The sequence below is a fragment of the Triticum urartu genome, chromosome 2A, assembly GCF_056163025.1.
Source record: "Triticum urartu cultivar PI428250 chromosome 2A, HENAU_Tu73, whole genome shotgun sequence".
Taxonomy (NCBI): Eukaryota; Viridiplantae; Streptophyta; class Magnoliopsida; order Poales; family Poaceae; genus Triticum; species Triticum urartu.
In genome coordinates this window covers 99,070,434-99,096,365 of record NC_141874.1, presented here as the reverse complement: position 1 = coordinate 99,096,365, position 25,932 = coordinate 99,070,434, and the positions used below count along the sequence as shown (strand labels likewise).

Genomic DNA, 25,932 nt, shown 5'->3' with positions numbered 1-25,932 from the left:
TGACATAATGTGAAATAACAGCCCATAATGAAATAAATATCGATATAAAAGCATGATGCAAAATGGACGTATCAGTGAACCAGAAGAACTTCAACTCCCACAAGCCCAAGGGAAAGAACGGTGTCCAACACAATACCGACTTTAAGAAGAAGGGTAAGAAGACCTTCAAGAAGAACAAGAAGGATGAGGGCTGCTTTACTTGTGGTTCAGTTGAACATTGGGCCAACAAGTGCCCAAACAAGTACAAGAAGTCAGGACAGGACTCCAAGTCCATCAACATGATTGTGGACAACAATGAGAATGGTGCACCTGGGTACGGTAATTTATTTACTGTTTTTTCAGTGTTTCAGCCCACCGATTGGTGGGTGGACACAGGTGCAGGTGTACATGTGTGTGCTGACATTTCATTGTTCACTTCTTACCAGGACACAGGCCACGGGTCCGTATTGATGGGGAATGGCGCGAGTGCTTCTGTTCATGGTGTTGGCACGGTCGATCTGAAGTTTACTTCGGGAAGGATCGTGCAATTGAAGAACGTGCAGCATGTCCCCGCCATCAAGAAGAACCTTGTTAGTGGCTCCCTTCTATGTAGAGAAGGGTTTAAGTTGGTTTTCGAGTCTAATAAATTAGGTGTTACGAAATATGGACTCTTTGTTGGAAAAGGTTATGAGAGCAGAGGGATGTTCCGCCTTTCCCTCGCAGATTTTTGTAATAAAGTCATGAACCATGTTCATTCGAATGTTAATGAATCTGAAGTTTGGCATTCACGTCTTTGTCACATTAGTTTCGGTGTTATGACGCGGCTAGCCAAGTTGGATTTAATCCCAAGTTTTACTTTAGCCAAAGGTTCTAAGTGTCTTTCATGTGTGCAAGCTAAGCAACCTCGCAAGCCTCACAAGGCCGCGGAGGAGAGACACTTGGCACCATTAGAACTCATACATTCTGATCTTTGTGAGATGAATGATGTGTTGACTAAAGGTGGAAAGAAATACTTCATGACATTGATAGATGATTCCACTAGATATTGCTATGTGTCTCTGTTAAATACTAAAGATGAGGCTCTACACTACTTTAAAATCTATAAGGCAGAAGTTGAGAATCAACTTGAAAAGAAAATTAAACGAGTCCGGTCAGATCGTGGTGGAGAGTACTTCTCGAGTGAGTTTGATTCTTTTTGTGCGGAACACGGCAGTATTCATGAGAGGACGCCTCCCTATTCACCCCAGTCAAATGGGGTTGCCGAGCGGAAAAACCCTACTCTAACTGATTTCGTTAACGCCATGTTAGATACATCGGGTTTATCCAAGGCATGGTGGGGGGAGGCTATATTGACGGCTTGCCATGTCCTGAATAAAGTTCCGACAAAGGATAATGAGATCACTCCCTATGAGAAATGGGCGAAGAGAAGGACAACACTTTCATACTTGCGTACTTGGGGCTGTTTGGCGAAGTCAATGTGTCGATCCCCAAAAAGCGTAAGCTTGGACCCAAGACTGTGGACTGCGTTAATTTGAGCTACGCTAAGAACAACGTTGGCTATAGATTTCTAGTAGTGAAATCTGAGGTACCTGACCAGAAGGTCGGTACAATTATGGAGTCTAAGGATGCTACATTTTTCGAGGATATTTTTCCTATGAGAGATATGCAAAGCACTTCTAGACAGGAATCTGAGGAGACTCCTGAACCTGCCATCCCTATGGAATATTATGAACAAACACATGATGAAAATCCTGAGGAGGATGACGAGGAAACCCTTGGTAGGGGCAAGAGACAAAGGACTGCAAAGACCTTTGGTGATGATTTCTTCGTGTACCTCGTGGATGATACTCCCACTTCTATTTCTGAAGCGCATGCCTCTCCAGAAGCTGATTACTGGAAGGATGTGGTCCGTAGCGAGATGGACTCCATCATGGCTAACGGGACATGGGATATCACTGACCGTCCTTATGGTTGCAAACCATTAGGATGTAAGTGGATGTTCAAGAGAAGCTTAGGCCCGATGGTACGATTGAAAAGTACAAGGCTAGGCTTGTGGCCAAGGGCTATGACCAGAAAGAAGAGGAAGATTTCTTCGATACTTATTCACCTGTGGCTAGGCTGACCACCATTCGAGTATTACTCTCGTTGGCGGCCTCACATGGTCTTCTCTCCATCAAATGGATGTTAAGACGGATTTTCTGAATGGAGAGCTAAATGAGGAAATCTATATGCAACAGCCAGATGGCTTTGTGATAGATGGTCAGGAAAGAAAGGTGTGTAGGTTACTGAAATCTTTATATGGCCTGAAGCAAGCACCTAAGCAATGGCATGATAAGTTTAATACAACTCTGACATCTGTTGGTTTCGTTGTTAATGAGGCTGACAAATGTGTATACTATCGCCATGGTGGGGGCGAAGGAGTTATACTGTGCTTGTATGTTGATGACATACTGATATTCAGAACCAACCTCAAAGTCATTGGGGAGGTCAAGTCGTTTCTGTCTCAGAACTTTGAGATGAAAGACCTTGGTGTGGCTGATGTTATCTTGAACATCAAGCTACTGAGAGATAATGAGGGTGGGACTACACTTCTACAATCCCACTATGTTGAGAAGGTGTTGAGTCGTTTTGGATATTCGGACTGCACACCATCTCAAACACCATATGATCCTAGCTGTTGATTCGAACGTCCAAAGGCACAGCTATAGATCAATTGAGATACTCTCAAATCATTGGTTCACTAATGTACCTAGCGAGCGCAACGAGGCCTGACATCGCGTTTGCTGTGAGCAAACTGAGCCGGTTTGTTTCCAAACCGGGTGATGTACATTGGCATGCTGTTGAAAGAGTTATGCGCTATCTGAAAGGTACTATGAACTATGGACTTCACTATACCAGATACCCGTCGGTACTTGAAGGGTATAGTGATGCAAATTGGATCTCTGATGCTGATGAGATGAAGGCCACAACTGGGTATATTTTTACTCTTGGAGGTGGCGCTGTTTCCTGGAAGTCTTGCAAGCAAACGATCTTAATGAGATCGACAATGGAAGCAGAATTAACAACATTAGACACATCTGGTGTCGAAGCAGGATGGCTTCGAGATCTTTTGATGGACTTGCCATTGGTTGATAAATCGGTTCCGGCTATCCTAATCAACTGCGATAATTAGACTGTCATCACCAAGGTGAAAAGTTCAAAGGACAACATGAAGTCCAACAAACACATAAGAATGAGATTAAAGGCTGTCAGAAAATTAAGAAACTCCGGAGTGATAGCATTGGAGTATGTCCATACGGCTAAGAATCTGGCAGATCCCTTTACGAAAGGGCTATCACGTGTAGTGATAGATAATGCATCGAGGGAGATGGGTATGAGACCAACATGAGTTGCCATGGTAGTAACCCAACCTATGTGATCGGAGATCCCGTGACTTAGGACCTGGGAAAACAAGCCAGTGGTGAACTGTGGAGAGTAACTATACTAACCCACTCTGTTGGAGATGCAATACTCTCGATATTGTATGGTAGGATGACTACTGTCTTAATGTGTTCTGAAGCTTATATAAGCAAGAGGCTATCCTACAGAGTGATCTTTGGAGGAACACACCTATATGAGCCCGACTGCTGGTCACAGTCTATGAGATTGGGGTGATCTCTAGTAAGCTCATGAATAGGCCAGGAGTGTGACTTACATGCTCCACCCGAGGGGTCAGCCTTCGGCAGCCTAGTACTAGTAAGACATGTGGTGAAACTTCTTTACGCCAAACTGACAATTCAAGGCATAGTCCATTGTTCAGTTGTGAAGGAGTGTAACTACTTGCTCTTGGTGAAGCTCAACCTTAACAGGTCTTCACTGAAACACTAGTATATCGAAACAGTAATTGGAACAGAGGACACAATGGGCCCTCGAGATCTGGTGGGGGATTGCTGAAATTTAAGATGGGCTCTAGGCCCATATAGCAATTTCTGAAAAATCTCTAAGGGCCCATGTGGGTTATATGGCACTAGGTGTAGTGGGAAGTTTAGTCCCACCCCGAAAGTGGAAGAGAAGTTGGACCTCCTTATAAGGGTTTCTCTTCTACATGCTATTGGAGCTTGAGAAGAGAAGAGGCCCTCGCGCGCTCCTCCTCCGCCGCCCGCCACGCCTCGTCACGATGCGCCGCGCCGCGCCGCGGGTAGCGGTATTGAGCCGAGCCGAGCTCACACCTACGCGCTTATTTTTGCCAGTCACTAACGAAGAGTCTCTGACAGCTGGGCCACGATCTGAGATGTCGGATCGTGGGCTGTCACGGACTCGGACATGGGTCGAGCTCACGTCTCTCCATGCGGCTGCGCCTATATAAGTGTGCGGTGTCTCCTAACCCTAGCGGCCACGAACAGATCACATCTGCTCCCACGTGCACGTCCACCGTCGTTCCCTTGTTGCTGCTGCTGCCGCCGGTGACTCCATCCCGTCCGCCGCATACAAGGTCGACGGGAGAGCAGGTCTCCGAAACCACGCCCTTTTGGTTCCTGTACGGGGTGAGGGGCGAATAGGTTTTTGGGCAGCGATTACGCGACTGCTCGCTTCCGATCGTCTTCCTATACGTCCGCGTCGCCTTCATCATCACCATGTCCACCGACGCCGAACGTGCCGCCGCCGAGAAAGCTGAAGCCGACAAGAAGGCCGCCGAGGACGCCGCTGCTGGTACCAAAGCCGCGGCCTCTGCATGGCCTACTGGAGGGTATAACTCGTTTATCCCGCTCCTACTGTTTTCTGTTTTAGCGATGCTAGCGTTATACGTAGATCTTTCTGCAATTAGCATAGTATGTGCTAGCTTGACTGAATATCAGTATACGTTTATTTGTGACAATGCCATGCTAGTGATTTACTCGTGGATTAATTTAATCGAGAAATTGCCTATTTATTCAACACTATAAGGTGCTAAATTGATCTGGTACGCTGGCCAGTTCGATCCGATAGCCTAGCATCTCTAATCACTGCCTTAGTTTTACTGGCTTTTTAATGTCCTTGGAGTAAAAAGGGTACGAGTGAAGGAGAAAATAAAAGAGATGTTTAGAAACCTTGATAATTATTTCAAAATTAGTAAGTTTTCCATTACAAAAGTTATGAATAATATCCAAGTAATGTACAATTAACATGATCCTCGCATCAACTTGTTGTCCCTCCCGTCAAGGTTCAGCCCCGGCCGATTGGTCACGATTAGCTAGCCGCCGCCTCCCAAAAAGCTTGGGTTTCTCTGCCTCCCGCCGGCGCCGTCGCCGGTCCATCCTGTCTTTGGTGGCTTTAGGGCCATGGAAGCGAAGTGGATCCCGGCCCTTGCCGGTGGGAGCGCTTCGTTTTTAGATCTTTTTTCGAGTTTTGTTAGGGTTTTTGTCCTGCTCAGAAAGGCGAGACGGCGGTGGCTCTCTGAAAATGGATTAAAGGTCTCCTCGCTTAGTCCCCGTTTTGTTGATGCATTTAGTATCGTCTGCGGGCGTGTGGAGGTGTGTCTCCGATCAGTCTTGGGTGGATTTGCTCGGATCTGTTTCGTCGTTCGTATATGTTCTTGTGTCATTAGATTGGATCCTTCTAATCTATACTCTTCAGCGGCGGCGGTTGCTGTTCTGGTGTGTTGGTTCTATGGGGCCTTAGCACGATGACTTCCTGGCTGTCTACTACAACAAGGTTTGCACGGCTCCGGCGAGGAAGGGGCGATGACAGTGGCACGCCTTCGGCTCGCTTTAGTGCTTGTAGTCGTCACTATGTGGTCTATGGAACTGAATATATTTTTTTATTGTTTTTAGTGTTCGTTGTACTACCATTGTTGGAGATGAATGGATTGAAAGTTTTTTCCTGAAAAAAAAACATGATCCTAACTTTTGTTCATGTTAAGCTCATGCATGATTGTATGTTGAGATGACATGTTTACTATTGTGATAAATAAATTTGTGGGATCAGCTGTTTTTTAAATATATGATTACTAAGTATTTTGTTAGAAAATTTCGAATAATTTGCAATTAGAATCAAAGCAAAAATAAAGTTTTGAGGAAAAATAACTTTTGATCATACAATAAATTACGATGAGCAAGGAAAAATAAAAGAGCTGGGCTGCGAAGGGAGGGCGAGGCCCAACGACCCATGAGTTGGTTTTTCCTTGCGAACAGCCCACGAGGTCAACCGGTCACCGCCTCACCGGGAACTTCCTAGGGTTTCCTCCCTTAATCCACCAAACCCTTCGCTTCCGAGCCTCCCCCGCCGCCGCAGCTGCCCAAGCCCGCCGCCCAAACGCACACTGCCGCTGTAGTCTCCCAACACAATCAATTGTTAGGCCCACTGTGTTGGTGAGTCGTGATGTTTTGCCGCTGCACCATCTTCGATCTGTAGGTACGTACAGTACCTGCGATTTCCTTTTCTTCTACGCTGCCCCAGATTCTGATCTGGATACTTGGATTTATCGGGTTGAGTTGCAGTAGGATGATTGTGCTTGCCCCTAATTGATTGTGCCTTTAAAAGTAACACGAGTAATTCAGGAAAAATCTGGACCTTGTCCGCCCGTTTACAATTAGGCAGAACAGGATGCCAAAGCGGCCGCGGAAATGTAAGCATGGCGGCGGCCGTGAGCGACTTTACCTTGTCTTTGATGACTGGTGCCATGGATATAGCATCCGCACGGTGAACTTATTGCCCGGCGAGAACCATCAGCAGACTGCTTTCTCAGACCAAGACGACCAAGACAAGGTGCCACATTTTCCTTGGCCTTTCTTCCGCATGGTGGCGCCTCGTGAATCTCCTAAGTACTTCACATCAGCCTTTGACACCAGGATCTTGGCGATGCATCCGAGAGATCCCGGGGGTGACTTGTTGGAAGGTTACTTCCCCATGTTGGACGTCCGCTCGCGGTGCATCACCACTGGCCCTGGGCAGAGAGATCTTTTTTATCCCATCTACCACCTCCCGGTCGGCAACAAGCTATTCACTATGAGCTCTTACTCCTTCGAGATGCTCTGCTTGGAGGAGCTCTCAGCCAAGGTATCGCATCGAAATTCCAGCAAAGAGTGGTCGTGGAAAGAGCTCGAGCAGCAGCCATTTAATGTTTGTGACGTCACTTCCTACTCCCTGCACCCTGAAGAACGGACCTTCCTCATCAGCACCAAGAAGGACACCACCGAGGCCACCTTCAGCTTTGACACGGAGAGGCATTCATCGAAACTACTTGGCAATTGGGTTCTGCCCTTCGACGGCCAGGGTCACTTTGACCAGCACCTCAAGGCCTTTGTCGGGCTCTCCAAAGAACCGGACACCCTCGGCCAAATTTACTGCTGCGACGTGCCCATCTATGGTACCTGTGAAGGGCAGTGCCCTGTCCCTTCGATGAATCTCTGCAAGGAGAATCTGTTCATTTCTGGTGACCCAAGGGATAAGCATGTAGGTGCTACCCTTGTCTATATGGGAGGCGTGAGCAAATTCTGTCTCGTGCAGTGTGTCAACAAGGAGGTGAGGGATCCTGGTTTGAGCCTACCTGGTTCCTGGATGTATCGCTTGACAACATTCTCTCTCAGCCTGGACGATCAGCGTAAAGAACTGACAACTGGCGATACCTGTCACTCGCAGTACTACAAAGTGCCCAAAGCAACCACCAAGTCGTTACTCGTTCAAGATCCTGTGGCATTTTGGATGTAGAATGCTGGAAGTATTGTCATGATAATCAGTTCCTTATTTTATTTTCACTCAGTTACAACCCTGTTGCCTTCTACAGTATGTTTCAATAATGTCTGCACTCCTGTGATTCAGTCAATGTACTGTCTTTTGTTTTCATGTTAGTTTGCAACAAGAAAGTATCCCATTATGTGTTTGTTTTCATGTCTTTTATTTTCTGGTAGGAAGTTGCAAACTAAGTGTCGGGGGGTGCTGCTGCTTCAGTAAACCTGTCACCTGGCAACGCCATAGAAATGCATCGTTTTAATCTGTTTTTGTTGCGCTGTGATTTTCTAACATGCGTTTCCCTCCTATCTGGATGTGTGCCAGCGTGTGATGTTCTCTGAATCATACTTTAGGCCTTGTTTGGTACTAGGGTTTTTGAGGGGATTGGTGGGGAACCTTTAGTTTTCTTTAGTGGGAAAAGAAAATTGTTGCTTTAAAAGGGAACCTCTAGTTTATTTTCTTTAGTGGGAAAGAATGGGCCGTTCTACTCTTTTAGGGGCCGATGGACTATACAGTTGGCAAGCCCAAGCCCAAACTTTATCCGCAAAACAAAAAGGATAAGCCCAAACTGGCCTATAACCAAAGTACTAGAGACTGGCGACTCTGCAAGTGGTTCTCTCTTGTTCTCTCTCGCCACCGGCCCCGATCTCGGCGATGCCGCCTCTCACGACCCCCAAGTCCGGTGATGCCCTCTTCGCCAGCGTCGAGCGCATAGTAAGCTTCCAAACCACAGCCCACCCCCCGCCCCCTCCCCCTGGCCTCCCGTACATCTGCGCCCCGCGCTGATCTGGTTGTGTTGTTCTGCATAATGCGGAGCTCTTCACGCTCACGTACGGCACCATCGTGCGGCAGCTGCTCACGGATCTCGAAGAGGTCGAGGAGGTCAACAAGCAGCTCGATCAGATGTACGCCCGTTTTCTTACTTCATCTGCCTCTTAAGTTTCTAGGGAAATTTGGAAACTGCTGATGTCTGATGGGGCATTTGAGGGATCAGATCTAGAAGTGGGAATCTGGGAATTTGCTGTTCTTTTACCTAGGGATCAGGTGTGAGGGTTTAACAGTGAGCTAGCTGCAATATTCTGAGAATGAGAATCCAAATAGATGTAGCTATGCATTTCGCGCCCTAATTGACTAATGTTCGTGTAGTCTGTGTGTGAGCAGAAGATTGTGTTATTTGGTGATCTTGTATCAACTTCTCAATTGAAGAGATTTATCCTACCCGGATTATATACAACTCCTGGTGTTGTCATTGTTGGTGTGGCAACACATCATTTATGTTCCATTGTTCCATGGAGGAGGAGATTGTCCAATTGCACTATACTCCAACTCTCCAAACCTGATCCTGTTTTTTGTACTGAGTCGAGGAGCATGGATCTAGCACATTTAAGAATTAAAGCCATGCATCACTTGTAGAACAAAGAGGGATGGCGGGATATGAAAGTGAATCACATATGAATTATTAATATGTTTCCTACTACGGTTGCTAGTTTATAGCTTATGTGGTGAATTGACTCTCAAGGCTTGCTAGCAGTTATTACTACGATTGCTGTATTTTAACTTTGCTTGGGAAGTGAATCACATATGAATTCTCAATAGTCTCCTACTATGGTTGCTGGTTTATAGCTTATTTATGAATTAATTCTCAGGCTTGCTGGTAGCTATTAATATGATTGCTGTATTTTAACTTTGCTTGGGAAACCTTTCTTACATGTTATATCTTCTTTAATATTCAGGGGTTACAATATTGGAACTCGGTTGGTCGATGAATTCTTAGCCAAGTCAAATGTATCAAACTGTGCTGACTTCAAGGAGACTGCTGATACTATAGCAAAGGTCATTTGCTAAACTTGCTATTCTCTGGTTGAGATTAGCACAAAAGTAATGCATGCATATTTTGAAGTTCTTTTACCTGTATTCATATGCCTAGACTTTTGAGACAAAATGTTTTGAGAGGCCAGAAAGGGAATACATATGTTTATTAGTCATTTATTCAACAGAAGTCGACAGTGTGGCAGTTTTTACCACTGTATAACAGTGGTTTCAATTTTATGAGATGCAGACACTCAGCTATGTTTGTCCGGTGATAGCATTCTTTACTGCTACCATAGCTATGCACCATTCAGGGACATTCCATGCCCTCTCTTTCTTCTACAGATTCTGTATGTAGTACATTAAGCTCATTTCTTATGCACCTCAACTTGTTCATTAATCGAAGGCCCAAGACTTACTACCATATTTTCAAGGTTGTTCAACACTTTTTTTTCTTCTTAGAACAATCAAACTCATCCCCTAGCAGGTTCCCCCTTCTGCTATCCTCCTTATGGCTTTATGCTCTGACAATCTTCCTTTTTTTCCTTTTCAAACCAGCTTGGGTTCAAAATGTTCCTGGGTGTGACCGCGACTGTAACCAATTAGGATGCTGAGAGTACAACTTGCAGCTTTGTATTGGAGGACAACCCACTTGTAGATTTTGTTGAGCTTCCTGATACTTGCCAAGGTCTTCAGTATTGCAATGTGTTGAGTGGAGTTATCAGGGGAGCACTGGAAATGGTACGTCTTCTTTTGCTGCTTTTTTTGTTTGTAATTTTCTCTTGTCAAACAGTCTAAGAATAAATAATCTATAAAATGGACCTGGGATCTGTGACTTATTCTACTCTACGAAACTGACATTGAAAGACTGAATCAACTTGCATAATTTTTTATATCCATATCTTAAGGCATATCATGCTGAATGTCTGTAATCCACTGTTGCATGGTACCACCAGTGGCCAACTTGTGCAGTATGTAGTATTATAAACTTGTGTTCCAACTTCTGCTAGTTAAAGTGTTCGAGTGAAACGGTCTATTACCAGCTTATGTGATATTTATAGAATTGTGACCCCAGTGCTGTGATCGTACCAGTTTCAGAAGTCATTTACCATTCGCTGATCAAGTTTAATTGATGTTGCGGTGCAGGTTTCCATGAAGACGGAGGTTACATGGGTCCGTGATATGCTTCGCGGTGATGATGCCTACGAGATGCGGATGAAGCTCACCAAGCAAGTCCCGGAGGAATACCCCTACAAGGATGATGACTAGTTTCATCTCAAGGGGTAGCTCTTCCGCACGGTGGCGCTTGTTGCGCTTGTTTGCTTGTCTGGATATCTGTTTTGCTTTCCCTGTGGGTGTAATTCTGGTACAACCGTCATGTTTTACATGAGGCACCTGTGCATTGTATTTTGCAGCTGCACTGTGTACCGCAGATGTATTGTAGAGATCTTGTATGGTTTTCCTGCTTTGGAACAGTGCCTGGGAATGAAGTGCTTTTACTCTGATTAGCTGCCAAATCTTTTGGGAATAAACTGGTCTGGAAAATATCTTTCAGAGCTACTCCCTCCGTAAAGATATATAAGTAGTGATCTAAACGCTCTTATATTTCTTTATTATAGAGGGAGTAATTGGCAAACCATTTTCTGCTATGAAGTTATGCACTTTTCAGATAGGCTACATCTACAATATCAAATATGTAACTACAAAAAAATATTTTATGACAAATCTAATCTAATGAAACTGATTTGGTGTTGCAGTAGCATTCATATTTCTTCTCTCCTGCATTTAAAAAAAATCAGTGGTGCCAACGTATTACGTCCCCTCGTGAAATCTATCAGAAAAGCTAGGCACAAAAAAATGCTTTTTTGAAAAGAATGAAAACATTAGGCGTTAATATAGACATCCGTTTGCCAGCTAATCTTCCCAGCCATCCTTGGTCGACCCGCTTGAAGCCAGACCTTTCGAGGCAGGTTGGGCATAGAGTTTGATGGTGTCAACGGCGCCTCCTCACCATCCCAGGTCTCCCCAATTGTCGTCCCACCGGTACCTCCGGTGCGTCAAGCTTCTGGTATGCTGGCCCACCATATTGCTTACGCACCCTCCGCCTCGGTATTACTCGGAAGGTGTTCCTTGTGACTGCGGTATCAAGATTGATTCTACAGGTTTTTTCTTCTGTGACTTTGAGAACTATCAATATGTCATTCATGGTTTCGCTGATAGAAACGCTCACATGTGTCTGGATTAATAATGACAGAAGAAGAGAGGATCAGTACAGCACTCAGACAACACAAAAAACAGAATGCCGAAGTTCCGGTTCTATATCGAAGTTGATAAGAGCAAAGGTAGACCCAGGGAGACAATTTTAACAAACATCAGAAAAAAAATACAATACTACTGCTAAGCATGTATGTAGATCGGGATAGGCATATTATACTGCAATTCATGTGTGATATAACACCCATGATCAAACATGGAAGAACAGACACAAAACTGGATTTTGCAGCCACGGCTTGGTAAAGTGCAACAAGGCACTCATATGCCTGTTGGACAAACTTCCACTGCAGAATGGAAAAGAAATGGCAGTTTTTTCAGAAATGTATATACTCCAAGCAAAAAGTAAAATGCTGAGACATTTCATATGAGAAGATTAAGCCATAAGAGCCAACCATATGATTATTTCCAAAGATAAATTATCATGCACAGTAGCATACCTCATTGTGATCGTTTGCTTCAACATGAACTGTATCTAGTGCTAACGTCACATAATCTGCAGCCATTATGCTAACATCAAGTGGGTTTACGCCTTTGTTGTCCATCAAAAGGGATAGAGCTGACGAATCAGGCTTCAACTGTAACAAGTCACTTAAGTGCAAAAATGTGGAAAGGGCTCGAAAGAACTAAGATGAGTACATTAATAAAACTTCAGAGAGATCACTTGAAGGAATATCTTGTCAAACATTTGCTATTTGAGAAAAAAAAATGGATAGTCGGTGTTCTTGAGGCAAACACTAACAAAGTTCTACAGGGACTCCATCTGCACTTCAGCAAAAATAAATTATGTCTGATTTAACCCCCAAACTCCGCCTATGTTGTCTCAACATAGCCGGTCCCAAGCCCGGGTAAAGGAGGAGGGTTGTGATAGGCTTGGCGAGCCAACGTAAAAACTCAGCCATTCTTATGGAGATGAAACACAAAAGATTTTCGTTGGGGCGTAACCCTCTCAGCGACGCGCCACATCGGAACCCGGGTGTGGTGGAAAATGGGTAAGGGCCGGGCCGTCACCCCCCAGGTGGCGCACCGTATCTTGATCCGGATACGGTGGCAAGTGAGCGAGGATCGGGTCGTCGCATCCTTAGTGGCGCGCTACATCGGTGCCCAGATGTAGTGGAAAATGAGCAAGGGTCTTCGCATTTGATTCGACGAGTGCAAAGGGTAAGGAAGCTAGCCGAGCCTAGGAGGATTCGCTTAGGTAGCTGGAACGTAGAGTCTCTGACAGGGAAGCTTCGGGAGCCAGTTGATGCAGCGGTGAGGAGAGGTGTTGATATCCTTTGCGTCCAAGAAACCAAATGGAGAGGACAGAAGGCGAAAGAGGTGGAGGATACTGACTTCAAGCTATGGTACACGGGGACGGCTGCAAACAGAAATGGCGTAGGCATCTTGATCAACAAGAGCCTCAAGTATGGAGTGGTAGACGTCAAGAGACGTGGGGACCGGATTATCCTGGTCAAGCTGGTAGTTGAGGACTTGGTTCTCGATGTTATCAGCGCGTATGCCCCGTAAGTAGGCCACAATGAGAACACCAAGCGGGAGTTCTAGGAAGGCCTGGAAGACATGGTTAGGAGTGTACCGATTGGTGAGAAGCTCTTCATAGGAGTGTACCGGGCACGCACACACACGCATGCAGCAACACACATGCACACGCACACACACGCAGCAACACACACGCACACAGCACACACACACATACACACACACACAGCAGCAGCATACACGCAGGCAGCACATAGGCACGCAACAGCACACACACACGCGCGCGCGCACGTACACATGCAGTAGCAAACACACACGCAGCAGCACACATGCAGCAGCAGCACACATGTGCGCATGCACCCACACACGCAACAGCACACACGCGCGCACAGACATACCGCATGAGGGGCAAAATCATCTTTTCAGGTGTCATTTAGTCTCAAAATGGACGGAAGCGTCGTATAGGGAATAAAATTTAGGACTAGTGTCAAATAGGGAAGAATTTTTTTTCCAATGTCAAATAAGGAACCAGATTTTAAGACAGTGTCAAATAAGGAATTTTCTCTACATCTAACACAGGTTTTGAAGGGGCGCATGGGGGCTTTGGCTATGGCATCAGGAATCAAGAAGAAGATGTCTTAAGCTTTGCTCTAGCCTACAACATGATTGTAGCTAACACCCTCTTTAGAAAGAGAGAATCACATCTGGTGACTTTTAGTAGTGGAACACTCTAGCTAGATTGATTTCATCCTCTCGAGAAGAGAAGATAGGCATGCGTGCCTAGACTGTAAGGTGATACCTGGAGAGAGTGTTGTACCCCAGCATAAGCTGGTGGTTGCTGACTTCCGCTTTCGGATTCGTGTCCATCGGGATAAGCGTGCCAAAGTCGCTAGAATGAAGTGGTGGAAGCTCAAGGGGGAGGTAGCTCAGGCGTTCAAGGAGAGGGTCATTAAGGAGGGCCCTTGGGAGGAAGGAGAGGATGCGGACAATGTGTGGATGAAGATGGCGACTTGCATTCGTAAGGTGGCCTCGGAGGAGTTTGGAGTGTCTAGGGGAAGGAGAAGCGAAGATAAGGATACCTGGTGGTGGAATGATGATGTACAGAAGGCGATTAAAGAGAAGAAAGATTGCTTCGGACGCCAATACCTGGATAGGAGTGCAGACAACATAGAGAAGTACAAGATGGCGAAGAAGGCCGCAAAGCGAGCTGTTGATGAAGCAAGGGGTCGGGCATATGAGGACCTCTACCAACGGTTAGGCACGAAGGAAGGCGAAAGGGACATCTATAAGATGACCAAGATCCAAGAGAGGAAGACGAGGGATATTGGCCAAGTCAAATGCATCAAGGACGGAGCAGGCCAACTCTTGGTGAAGGACGAGGAGATTAAGCATAGATGGCGGGAGTACTTCGGCAAGCTGTTCAATGGGGAGAATGAGAGTTCTACCATTGAACTGGACGACTCCTTTGATGAGACCAGCATGCGTTTTGTGCGGCGAATCCAGGAATCTGAGGTCAAGGAGGCTTTAAAAAGGATGAAAGGAGGCAAGGCGATGGGCCCTGATTGTATCCCCATTGAGGTGTGGAAAGGTCTCGGGGACATAGCGATAGTATGGCTAACCAAGCTTTTCAACCTCATTTTTCGGGCAAACAAGATGCCAGAAGAATGGAGACGGAGTATATTAGTACCAATCTTCAAGAACAAGGGGGGTGTTCAGATTTGTACTAATTACCATGGAATTAAGCTGATGAGCCATACAATGAAGCTATGGGAGAGAGTCATTGAGCACCGCTTAAGAAGAATGACAAGCGTGACCAAAAATCAGTTTGGTTTCATGCCTGGGAGGTCGACCATGGAAGCCATTTTCTTAGTACGACAACTTATGGAGAGATATAGGGAGCAAAAGAAGGACTTGCATATGGTGTTCATTGACTTGGAGAAGGCCTATGATAAGATACCGCGGAATGGCATGTGGTGGGCCTTGGAGAAACACAAAGTCCCAGCAAAGCACATTACCCTCATCAAGGACATGTACGATAATGTTGTGACAAGTGTTCGAACAAGTGATGTCGACACCGATGACTTCCCGATTAAGATAGGACTGCATCAGGGGTCAGCTTTGAGCCCTTACCTTTTTGCATTGGTGATGGATGAGGTCACAAGGGATATACAAGGAGATATCCCATGGTGTATGCTCTTTGCGGATGATGTGGTGCTAGTTGACGATAGTCGGACGGGGGTAAATAGGAAGTTAGAGTTATGGAGACAAACCTTGGAATCAAAAGGGTTTAGGCTTAGTAGAACTAAAACCGAGTACATGATGTGCGGTTTCAGTACTATTAGGTGTGAGGAGGATGAGGTTAGCCTTGATGGCCAGGTGGTACCTTGGAAGGACACCTTTCGGTATTTGGGGTCAATGCTGCAGGAGGATGGGGGTATTGATGAAGATGTGAACCATCGAATCAAAACTGGATGGATGAAGTGGCGCCAAGCTTCTGGCATTCTCTGTGACAAGAGAGTGCCACAAAAGCTAAAAGGCAAGTTCTACAGGACAGCGGTTCGACCTGCAATGTTGTATGGCGCTGAGTGTTGGCCGACTAAAAGGCGACATGTTCAACAGTTAGGTGTGGCAGAGATGCGTATGTTGAGATGGATGTGTGGCCACACGAGGAAGGATCGAGTCCGGAATGATGATATACGAGATAGAGTTGGGGTAGCACCAATTGAAGAGAAGCTTGTCCAACATCGTCTGAGATGGTTTGGGCATATTCAGCGCAGGCCTCCAGAAGCTCCAGTGCATAGCGGACGGCTAAAGCGTGCGGAGAATGTCAAGAGAGGGAGGGGTAGACCGAATTTGACATGGGAGGAGTCCGTTAAGAGAGACCTGAAGGATTGGAGTGTCACCAAAGAGTTAGCTATGGACAGGGGTGCGTGGAAGCTTGCTATCCATGTGCCAGAGCCATGAGTTGGTTGGGAGATCTTATGGGTTTCACCTCTAGCTTACCCCAACTTGTTTGGGACTAAAGGCTTTGTTGTTGTTGTTGTTGTTGTTGTTGTTGTTGATGATGATGATGATTTAACCCCAGTAAGTACGGTAGTTTTGGTTTGTGGCCCCACCTAGGCCCAAAATTCTGATCAGAGTATGGCATGTCCAAAACTGTGGTCATCAGTTGATAGCACTAGTTTTGGCTGCCCGTTGACAGTAAACTAAACTATAATTGGCAACGCATTACTACCATGTCTCTACCAGTTGTGTGAACTATCCAATCCCAACATCACCAAATTATGGTACTCCCTCTGTTCACTTTTATAAGGCGTTGTAGACACTTCAGACAGCGTGCAAAACAACTCAATTTCAGTTGTCTGAAACGACTTATAAAAGTGAACGGAGGGAGTAGCCAAATTTTGGTAGGGTGAAACTAAATTACCAAACAAATATGCATCAAGTAATTGCACCATGGGCCTTGGTGCATTTAAAGTATTGCCTGATGGCGCCAATTACATCCAGCCGTCCATTGACAGACAACAAAAGTGATGTGGCAAACATCTAAGTGGCATGGGTAACTAAGTTTCGGATTCCCAACATGGATAGAAGATCAGTTATATCTTCCTATGGTAATTTAGGAAGCATAACTGAATTTTTTTGAATACCTCATTGATACTTGACGAAAATTTTATTAGTTTAGCCGCCATAAGACCATGGCAAACCTTCAAAAGTTTCTTTTTTATCTAGCAAGTTTAAGCATGATATATGCATATACTATCGTAAGAAAACTGCACACAATCGGAGAGTAAAGAAGAATAAATGGCTAGAAAGTCACCTCCGGAAACTTTCAAGCAGGCAATGAACTTCTTTTCAATGAGATACCTATGGGATGGATAACATTCGCTGATAAGAGGATCCAGCAAGAAGTCCATCGAGGATGTTGTCGCTGTGCTGTTATCTTGTCATTTGGCTTCTGTACTGGCTCATCTTTTCTTCTGCTAGTTCCTTTGTTCTCAGCAATGGGATTCCTGAATCCACCCCCCCCTCGTGTGCCTTGTGTTGCGTGTTAAGATCTGTCTCGCCATTCTGCCCTGCTTTGCCAACACCTGGATCTGCTACAGCGTTACCATTGTTTGTTCCTGCTGGTAGGATTCCAGTACTATCCTGAATTCAAAAGGAAATCAATGTGTCAAAGAAGAAAATATCGCCGCTGGTGTAGTGCCTTTTAGATTTGCATGGCAATTGCGTCACTGGATCACTAGGCTTAACTGTCTGAAATTAAGTTTGCATGCAAGTACTCGGCAACATTTTAATTCAGTGTGAACTTGTTCATCAACCCAATTTGATCTAGTAGTACTGGGGCCGAATTTATATCATGAGACGATAACACAACATTGAATATGAATATCACACCCTAAATACAGTAGTATGAACATGTATGAAACTTTTAAATCAAAGCTATCGGAGTTCTCTCATTGCGGAAACAGAGTATAACCTTTTCACTAGAAAATTAGATGACATACCATGTTGATGTTCAGAACATCACATATGCTCTGGAGCTATTGAGAACCAAGGTATGGATCACCAATGGTCATCACATGAGCAAACTCCATCTTCTATACAATGAAACCGGACAGTGTCCCTTACAACTATTCTTCTTCTTGTCACAAGTGATATGAGTTTCATAGTAACATGGCAATCATCACATATCCTGAGGTTTTTCATTATACGGATAGTTGCTCCTTCAGGGCTGTGAATAAGGCCAAAGGCAAGGGACATTTTCTCACTGTGATACATAAGATGCTCTGCCTTTTGTTCATCCTCAACATCATGTAGGACAACTGCAAAATTTGGAACATATCCAATCCCTTTGATCTGGTCTATCAACTCTCTCAGTTTTCTTGTGATCTGGTTTATCCATTGGTGATTCTTGTTGTCTGATGTGAAAACTTGGACCTCACTTCCTACTTGAATCCAACTAACACCAGGCTCTTTCCTAACGCCCCTCTCTTTCATCAGCTTCCGGACCTTCACAACACCATCCCATCGGTTTGCTCTTGCATACATGTTAGAAAGCATAACATAGGTCCCTACATCATTGGGCTTCAACTGAAGGATCTGCTCTGCTACTCGATGACCCAGGCCATAGTTTTTATATACCTGGCAAGAACCTAAAAGTGATTTCCATGCAACAACGTCTGTGCCAATATAATTGCCCAATATGAAGTGTTCTGCCTCATCTAGGCGTCCATCTCTGCACAGCAAACCAACCATGCAGGTGTAATGTTCTCTTCCAGGTTTTATTCCCATTTCCTTCATCATAGTGTTCAAATAGTACAGTCCTTCGTCTACAAGTCCCAACTGTGCACAAGCTGACAGCACCCCAACAAAGGTCACATAGGATGGGGTTTCTTCAGCAAACAACATATCATGAAATACAGACATGGCTTCTCTCGCAAGGCCATGATGAGCATAGCCTATTATGATCGAATTCCAAGAGACCACGTCACGCCATGGCATAGAGATGAAGACTCTCCATGCATCATTTATGCTGCCACTTTTTGCATACATGTTAATTAGGGCATTGCAGACAGACAGAGCACCCCAATGCCCAGTTTTCATAGTGGAGGCACTGAGTGCATTACCATTTTTCAGGGCTGCAAGACCAGCACAACTGTTGAGAGCCACGGCATAAGTGAACTCATTTGGTTGGACTCCTTCCATTTTCAAGTCCAAGAATAACTGCAATGCCTCTTCAAATAGCTCATTTTGGGTATAAGCAGTCATAACAGCTGTCCAAGAAACAACATTCTTTTCTGGCAAAACCTCGAACGCGGAACTAGCATCATATGCACACTCACATTTCCCATACATATCAACCAGCGCGCTGCCCACATACACACTTAGCTCGAGCCTCCTCTTCAATGCCTGGGCATGCACTTGACGACCAAGCAGCAACTCTTTGGTGCTAGCACAATGCCCAAGAACTGCGACATACGACACATGATCCCATTGCTCAACTTCTCCGACCATGCTTCTCACAACACTGACGGATCAATCAAACATCCCCTTGTCAAGAAACCCATTTATCATCGAGTTGAATGCGAACGCATTGAAGCCGGGCACACTCTCGAACACCTTCACCGCATCCTCCACATGAGCACACTGGCAATACATATGCAGCAACGCGTTGCAGACATAATGGTGCTCCGCCAGCCCAGACTTGACAGCATGCCCGTGGCACTGCCTCCCCATGTCATAGCACCATACATGGGCCGTCGCGGACACGGCGGTCGACAGGACGTACTCGTTGAGGCTGAAGTCGGCCGCCCTGAGCAGCGCGAGCGCGTCCCTGTGTTGCCCGGAGGAAGCGTATCCGGACATGAGGAGGTTCCCGGAGACCGGGTTCCGGGAGGGCATTGCGTCGAACACCTGGTGGGCGAGGCCCAGGCGGCCGCACTTGGCATAGAAGGCGATGAGGTGGTTGTGCAGGACGACGTCGAAATGGGTGGCTCTGACCGTCTGCGTGTGGACTGCCTTGCCCACGGACAGATTGCCGGCGGCCGCCGCTGCGTGAAGCACGGCCACGGCCGCGTGCCTCTGGAGAGCCGCGCCGCCGGGACTAGGCATGGGAATGGCGCAGTAGCTAACAAGTAGAGAATGGAAAACTACGACCTGAGAATGGAAATGGCGCAGTGACTAGCAGAGGCAGGCGGCGGAGCCAGGTGGAGCAGAGGCGGGAGGAAGAACCAAGGGAGGGCGGCGGAACTAGAGAGGGAGGATGGCCAGGAGGAGCCAGCGCCGGCGCGGCGCGGCACGGTTCGGCCCGCCACCATGGCTGGTAGAGGAGAGGGTGGGAAGGAGAGTTTTTTGGTTAGGGATAGAAGATTTGACAGGGGTAATCTTGCAATGCCAAAAATCTGACAAGCTATTCATAGCTCGACTGTAGTCAAAAGAAGAAGAAAACGCTATTCACAATTTGGCTAACATGATATGTTGATATTTCACGGTGGCGCTATTTTAGCATAAAAACCAAAATAGCAATGGTATTTTGGCATTTTTGTTTTATGAAACACAGTACAATCGTAGATGCCCACATACACATGGTTCGTATTTGACGGAAACGTTTCCTCCCATCAAACGAACATCGCCGAAAAATATGAAATAAAAACAGAAAAAAGCGAACACCGGTGCCAAGTTTAGAACTTGAACCCCAATGAATTGGTTCCACACAAGAAACCTAATTATCTATGCTACACTTAGTTCATGGCGCCTTGGTTTTGATTGGTGCTATCTTAAAACGTTCAGTTTCAACTAATAGTATTGTGGCAATTTAATTCTTAAAGGCTAAGCGACCTGGTAGCCGCTTAATTTGCTTCGTACACGTGAAATTGCTCATTGATGACAACCTTTGCCTTCCTATGTTATGGGTTTGCCTCCCTATGTTATGGGTTTCATAGTTTTTAAGGTCAATTTTATCTTTGTCATTGACTCCAATCTCAACTGTTGTTGGCTTAATTATGGTAGGAAGGCTTAAAGGTTGAGGAGACTATGTCCGCTCTCGTTCCCTCTCTCTCTCTCTCTCTCTCTCTCTCTCTCTCTCGGTAAAACCATAGTTGCCGCTTCGCTCTCTTGCTCGCTCGCATGTGCCTTCCTCGTGTTGCAGTTACCCCCTCTTCCCTCACTCGGTGTTTGACATGAGGAGCTCGCCATTGTTGTGCCTCTCACCCCTCGACTCTTAGTATGAGTTGGATATGTGTACAGTGGTTCAGGGTGACAGGGAGGTCATTGGGGCCAGATTCCCTTCTGTTTTAGCCATCGAGCTCTATGTGTCGGTGAGTCCCCAATCCAACACATTCTTAGTCCCCTCCCATGTCTCCCTCTCTTCCTCAGAGACATCGCTGGCATGGAATGAGACATCACATGTGGGAGCTACCGAGCTTAAGGTGCAGTCAGCTTTCGCAACGAGAAGTCACACCTAGCTACGCCCGTGCGTGTTGTCCATGATGTAATCTCCCCTCTGCCTTCTATCTTCTGATTTGCCTCCTACCCTTATCTCTTCCTCTGAAGAAAGACCCGTCAAACTTGTTCAGAGAAGACAAATAGATCGGAGAGCATACAAAACTATTTAATTATACGGTAAGAGAACCTCGAAGATTCAATTGTACTCAATGAACAATCTAATTATAAAGTGAAAATTCATCATATCCCAACAAATGCACCAGTGATCACATTGACTGATCCGGTCATGTGAGGCAGCTCACGAAAACATGGTATTGAAGATCCAAAGATATAGGGAGGGAGGGAGGGAGAGTGTGTCGGGGAACGTAGCATGCAATTTCAAAAAAATTCCTACGATCACGCAAGATCTATCTAGGAGATGCATAGCAACGAGAAGGGGAGAGTGTGTCCACGTACCCTCGTAGACCGAAAGCAGAAGCGTTATGTTAATGCGGTTGATGTAGTCGAACGTCTTCACGATCCAACCGATCCAAGTACCGAATGTACGGCACCTCCGTGTTCAGCACACGTTCAGCTCGGTGACGTCCCTCGAGCTCTTGATCTAGTAGAGGGTAGAGGGAGAGTTCCGTCAGCTTCCGTCACATGACGGCGTGGTGACAGTGATGGTGATGTGATCTGCGCAGGGCTTCGCCTAAGCACTACGACGCTATGACTGGAGGAGTAAACTGTGGAGGGGGGCACCGCACACGGCTAAGAAACAATTGTTGTGCCTTTGGGGTGCCCCTGCCCACGTATATAAAGGAGGGGGAGGAGGAGGCTGGCCCAAAGGGGGCGCCAAGAGGGGGGAGTCCTACTAGGACTTCGTTCCTAGTAGGATTCGCCCCCCTTCCTTCCAACGGAGAGGGGGAAGGGGAAAGGAGGGAGAAGGAGAAGGAAAGAGGGGGGCCGTGCCCCCTCCCCTTGTCCAATTCGGATTGGGCAAGGAGGGCGCGCGCCACCTCCCGTGGCCCGCCTCCTCTCCTCCACTATGGCCCATTAGGCCCATTAACTTTCCCGGGGGGGGGGGTCCGGTAGCCTCCCAGTACTCCGAAAAATGTCCGAACCTTATCGGAACCATTCCGGTGTCCGTATATAACCTTCCAATATATCAGTCTTTACCTCTCGACCATTTCGAGACTCCTCGTCATGTCTGTGATCTCATCCGGGACTCCAGACAAACTTCGGTCACCAAAACACATAACTCATAATACAAATCGTCATCGAACGTTAAGCGTGCGGACCCTACGGGTTCGAGAACTATGTAGACATGACCGAGACATATCGTCGGTCAATAACCAATAGCGGAACCTGGATGCTCATATTGACTCCTACATATTCTACAAAGATCTTTATCGGTCAAACCGCATAACAACATACGTTATTCCCTTTGTCATCGGTATGTTACTTGCCCGAGATTCGATCGTGGGTATCATCATGCCTAGTTCAATCTCGTTGCCGGCAAGTCTCTTTACTCGTTCTGTAATGCATCATCCTGCAACTAACTCATTAGTCACATTGCTTGCAAGGCTTATAGTGATGTGCACTACCGAGAGGGCCCAGAGATACCTCTCCGATACATGGAGTGACAAATCCTAATCTTGATCTATGCCAACTCAACAAACACCTTAGGAGACACCTGTATAGCATCTTTATAATCACCTAGTTACGTTGTGATGTTTGATAGCACACAAGGTGTTCCTCCGGTATTTGGGAGTTGCATAATCTCATAGTCAGAGGAATATGTATAAGTCATGAACAAAGCAATAGCAATAAAACTAAACGATCATAATGCTAAGCTAACGGATGGGTCTTGTCCATCACACCATTCTCTAATGATGTGATCCCGTTTATCAAATGACAACACATGTCTATGGTCAGGAAACATAACCATCTTTGATTAACGAGCTAGTCAATTAGAGGCATACTAGGGACACTCTGTTTGTCTATGTATTCACACATGTACTAAGTTTCCGGTTAATACAATTCTAGCATGAATAATAAACATTTATCATGATATAAGGAAATATAAATAACAACTTTATTATTGCCTCTAGGGCATATTTCCTTCAGTCTCCCACTTGAACTAGAGTCAATAATCTAGATTACATAGTAATGATTCTAACACCCATGGAGTCTTGGTGTTGATCATGTTTTGCTCGTGAGAGAGGTTTAGTCAACGGGTCTGCAACATTTAGATCCGTATGTATCTTGCAAATCTCCATGTATCCCTCCTTGACTTGATCGTGGATGGAATTGAAGCGTCTCTTGATATGTTTGGTTCTCTTGTAAAATCTGGATTCCTTCGCCAATGAAATTTCTCCAGTATTGTCACAAAAGATTTTCATTGGACCCGATGCACTAGGTATCACACCTAGGTCGGATATGAACTCCTTCATCCATACTCCTGCATTTGCTGCTTCTGAAGCAGCTATGTACTCCGCTTCACACGTAGATCCCACCACGACGCTCTGCTTGGAACTGCACCAACTGACAGCTCCACCATTCAATATAAATATGTATCTGGTTTGTGACTTAGAGTCATCCGGATCAGTGTCAAAGCTTGCATCGACATAACCATTTATGACAAGCTCTTTGTCACCTCCATAAACGAGAAACATATCCTTAGTCATTTTCAGGTATTTCAGGATGTTCTTGACCGCTGTCCAGTGATCCACTCCTGGATTACTTTGGTACCTCCCTGCGAAACTTATAGCAAGGCACACATCAGGTCTGGTGCACAACATTGCATACATGATAGAACCTATGGCTGAGGCATAGGGAATGACTTTCATTTCTCTCTATCTTCTGCAGTGGTCGGGCATTGAGTCTGACTCAATTTCACACCTTGTAAGACAAGCAAGAACCCTTTCTTTGACTGATCCATTTTGAACTTCTTCAAAACTTTATCAAGGTATGTGCTTTGTGAAAGTCCAATTAAGCGTCTTGATCTATCTCTATAGATCTTGATGCCCAATATATAAGCAGCTTCACCAAGGTCTTTCATTGAAAAATTCTTATTCAAGTATCCTTTTGTGCTATCCAAAAATTCTGTATTATTTCCAATCAACAATATGTCATCCACATATAATATTAAAAATTCTACAGAGCTCCCACTCACTTTCTTGTAAATACAGGCTTCTCCAAAATTCTGTATAAAACCATATGCTTTGATCACACTATCAAAGCATATATTCCAATCCCGAGAGGCTTGCACCAGTACATAAATAGATCGCTGGAGCTTGCACACTTTGTTGGCACCTTTGGGATCAACAAAACCTTCTGGTTGCATCATATACATCTCTTCTTTAAATATCCATAAGGAATGCAGTTTTGACATCCATTTGCCAAATTTCATAATCATAAAATGCGGCAATTGCTAACATGATTCGGACAGACTTAAGCATCGCTACGGGTGAGAAGGTCTCATCATAGTCAACTCCTTGAACTTGTCAAAAACCTTTCGCAACAAGTCGAGCCTTGTAGACACTAACATTACCGTCAGCGTCAGTCTTCTTCTTGAAGATGTATTTATTCTCTATGGCTTGCCGATCATCGAGCAAGTCAACCAAAGTCCACACTTTGTTCTCATACATGGATCCCATCTCAGATTTCATGGCCTCAAGCCATTTCGCGGAATTTGGGCTTATCATCGCTTCCTCATAGTTCGTAGGTTCGTCATGGTCAAGTAACATGACCTCCAGAATAGGATTACCGTACCACTCTGGTGCGGGTCGTACTATGGTTGACCTACGAGGTTCGATAGTAACTTGATCTGAAGTTTCATGATCATCATCATTAGCTTCCTCACTAATTGGTGTAGGAATCATTGGAACTAATTTCTATGATGAACTACTTTCCAATTCGGGAGAAGGTACAATTACCTCATCAAGTTCTACTTTCCTCTCACTCACTTCTTTTGAGAGAAACTACTTCTCTAGAAAGGATCCATTCTTAGCAACGAATATCTTGCCTTCGGATCTGTGATAGAAGGTGTAACCAAAAATCTCCTTTGGGTATCCTATGAAGACAAATTTCTCCGATTTGGGTTCGACCTTATCATGTTGAAGTTTTTTCACATAAGCATCGCATCCCCAAACTTTAAGAAACGATGGCTTAGGTTTCTTGCCAAACCACAATTCATATGGTGTCATCTCAACGGATTTAGATGGTGCCCTATTTAACGTGAATGCAGCCGTCTCTAAAGCATAACCCCAAAACGATAGTGGTAAATCGGTAAGAGACATCATTGATCGCACCATATCTAATAAAGTACGGTTACGATGTTCGGACACACCATTACGCTGTGGTGTTCCATGTGGCGTGGGTTGCGAAACTATTCCACATTGTTTCAAATGAAGATCAAACTCATAACTCAAATATTCTCCTCCATGATCAGATCGTAGAAACTTTATTTTCTTGTTATGATGATTTTCCACTTCACTCTAAAATTCTTTGAACTTTTCAAATGTTTCAGACTTATGTTTCGTTAAGTAGATATACCCATATCTGCTCAAATCATCTGTGAAGGTTAGAAAATAACGATACCCGCCGCGAGCCTCAACACTCATCGGACCGCATACATCAGTATGTATTATTTCCAATAAGTCAGTTGCTCGCTCCATTATTCCGGAGAACGGAGTCTTAGTCATCTTGCCCATGAGGCATGGTTCACAAGCATCAAGTGATTCATAATAAAGTGATTCCAAAAGCGTGTCAGCATGG

General features: G+C 45.3%; 1 protein-coding gene and 2 pseudogenes across 3 annotated transcripts; 2 read left to right on the top strand and 1 right to left on the bottom strand.

Moving 5' to 3' along the window:
* The first annotated feature begins 6,147 nt into the window (after window positions 1-6,147).
* Window positions 6,148-8,019, top strand: LOC125536016 (uncharacterized). The gene is made up of 2 exons (XM_048699097.2): window positions 6,148-6,348; window positions 6,495-8,019. The coding sequence occupies exon 2, from the start codon at window positions 6,541-6,543 to the stop codon at window positions 7,642-7,644; it is 1,104 nt and encodes a 367-aa protein (XP_048555054.2). The 5' UTR covers window positions 6,148-6,348; window positions 6,495-6,540; the 3' UTR covers window positions 7,645-8,019.
* A 240-nt stretch (window positions 8,020-8,259) lies between these two features.
* Window positions 8,260-10,982, top strand: LOC125536017 (uncharacterized; annotated as a pseudogene). The gene is made up of 5 exons (XR_015615831.1): window positions 8,260-8,379; window positions 8,482-8,570; window positions 9,399-9,498; window positions 10,033-10,215; window positions 10,621-10,982. The product of XR_015615831.1 is annotated as an uncharacterized LOC125536017 (transcript).
* A 114-nt stretch (window positions 10,983-11,096) lies between these two features.
* On the bottom strand, window positions 11,097-20,095 carry LOC125536015 (pentatricopeptide repeat-containing protein At5g39680 pseudogene; annotated as a pseudogene). Its single transcript, XR_015615830.1, has 4 exons — window positions 17,733-20,095; window positions 17,045-17,373; window positions 12,186-12,323; window positions 11,097-11,710 (listed from the first exon to the last, which is right to left on the bottom strand). The product of XR_015615830.1 is annotated as a pentatricopeptide repeat-containing protein At5g39680 pseudogene (transcript).
* Between the last annotated feature and the right edge of the window lie 5,837 nt (window positions 20,096-25,932).

Bases quoted from the DNA above. Each gene is read 5' to 3' on its own strand.
- LOC125536016 (XM_048699097.2), top strand. From the start codon at position 6,541: ATGCCAAAGCGGCCGCGGAAATGTAAGCATGGCGGCGGCCGTGAGCGA.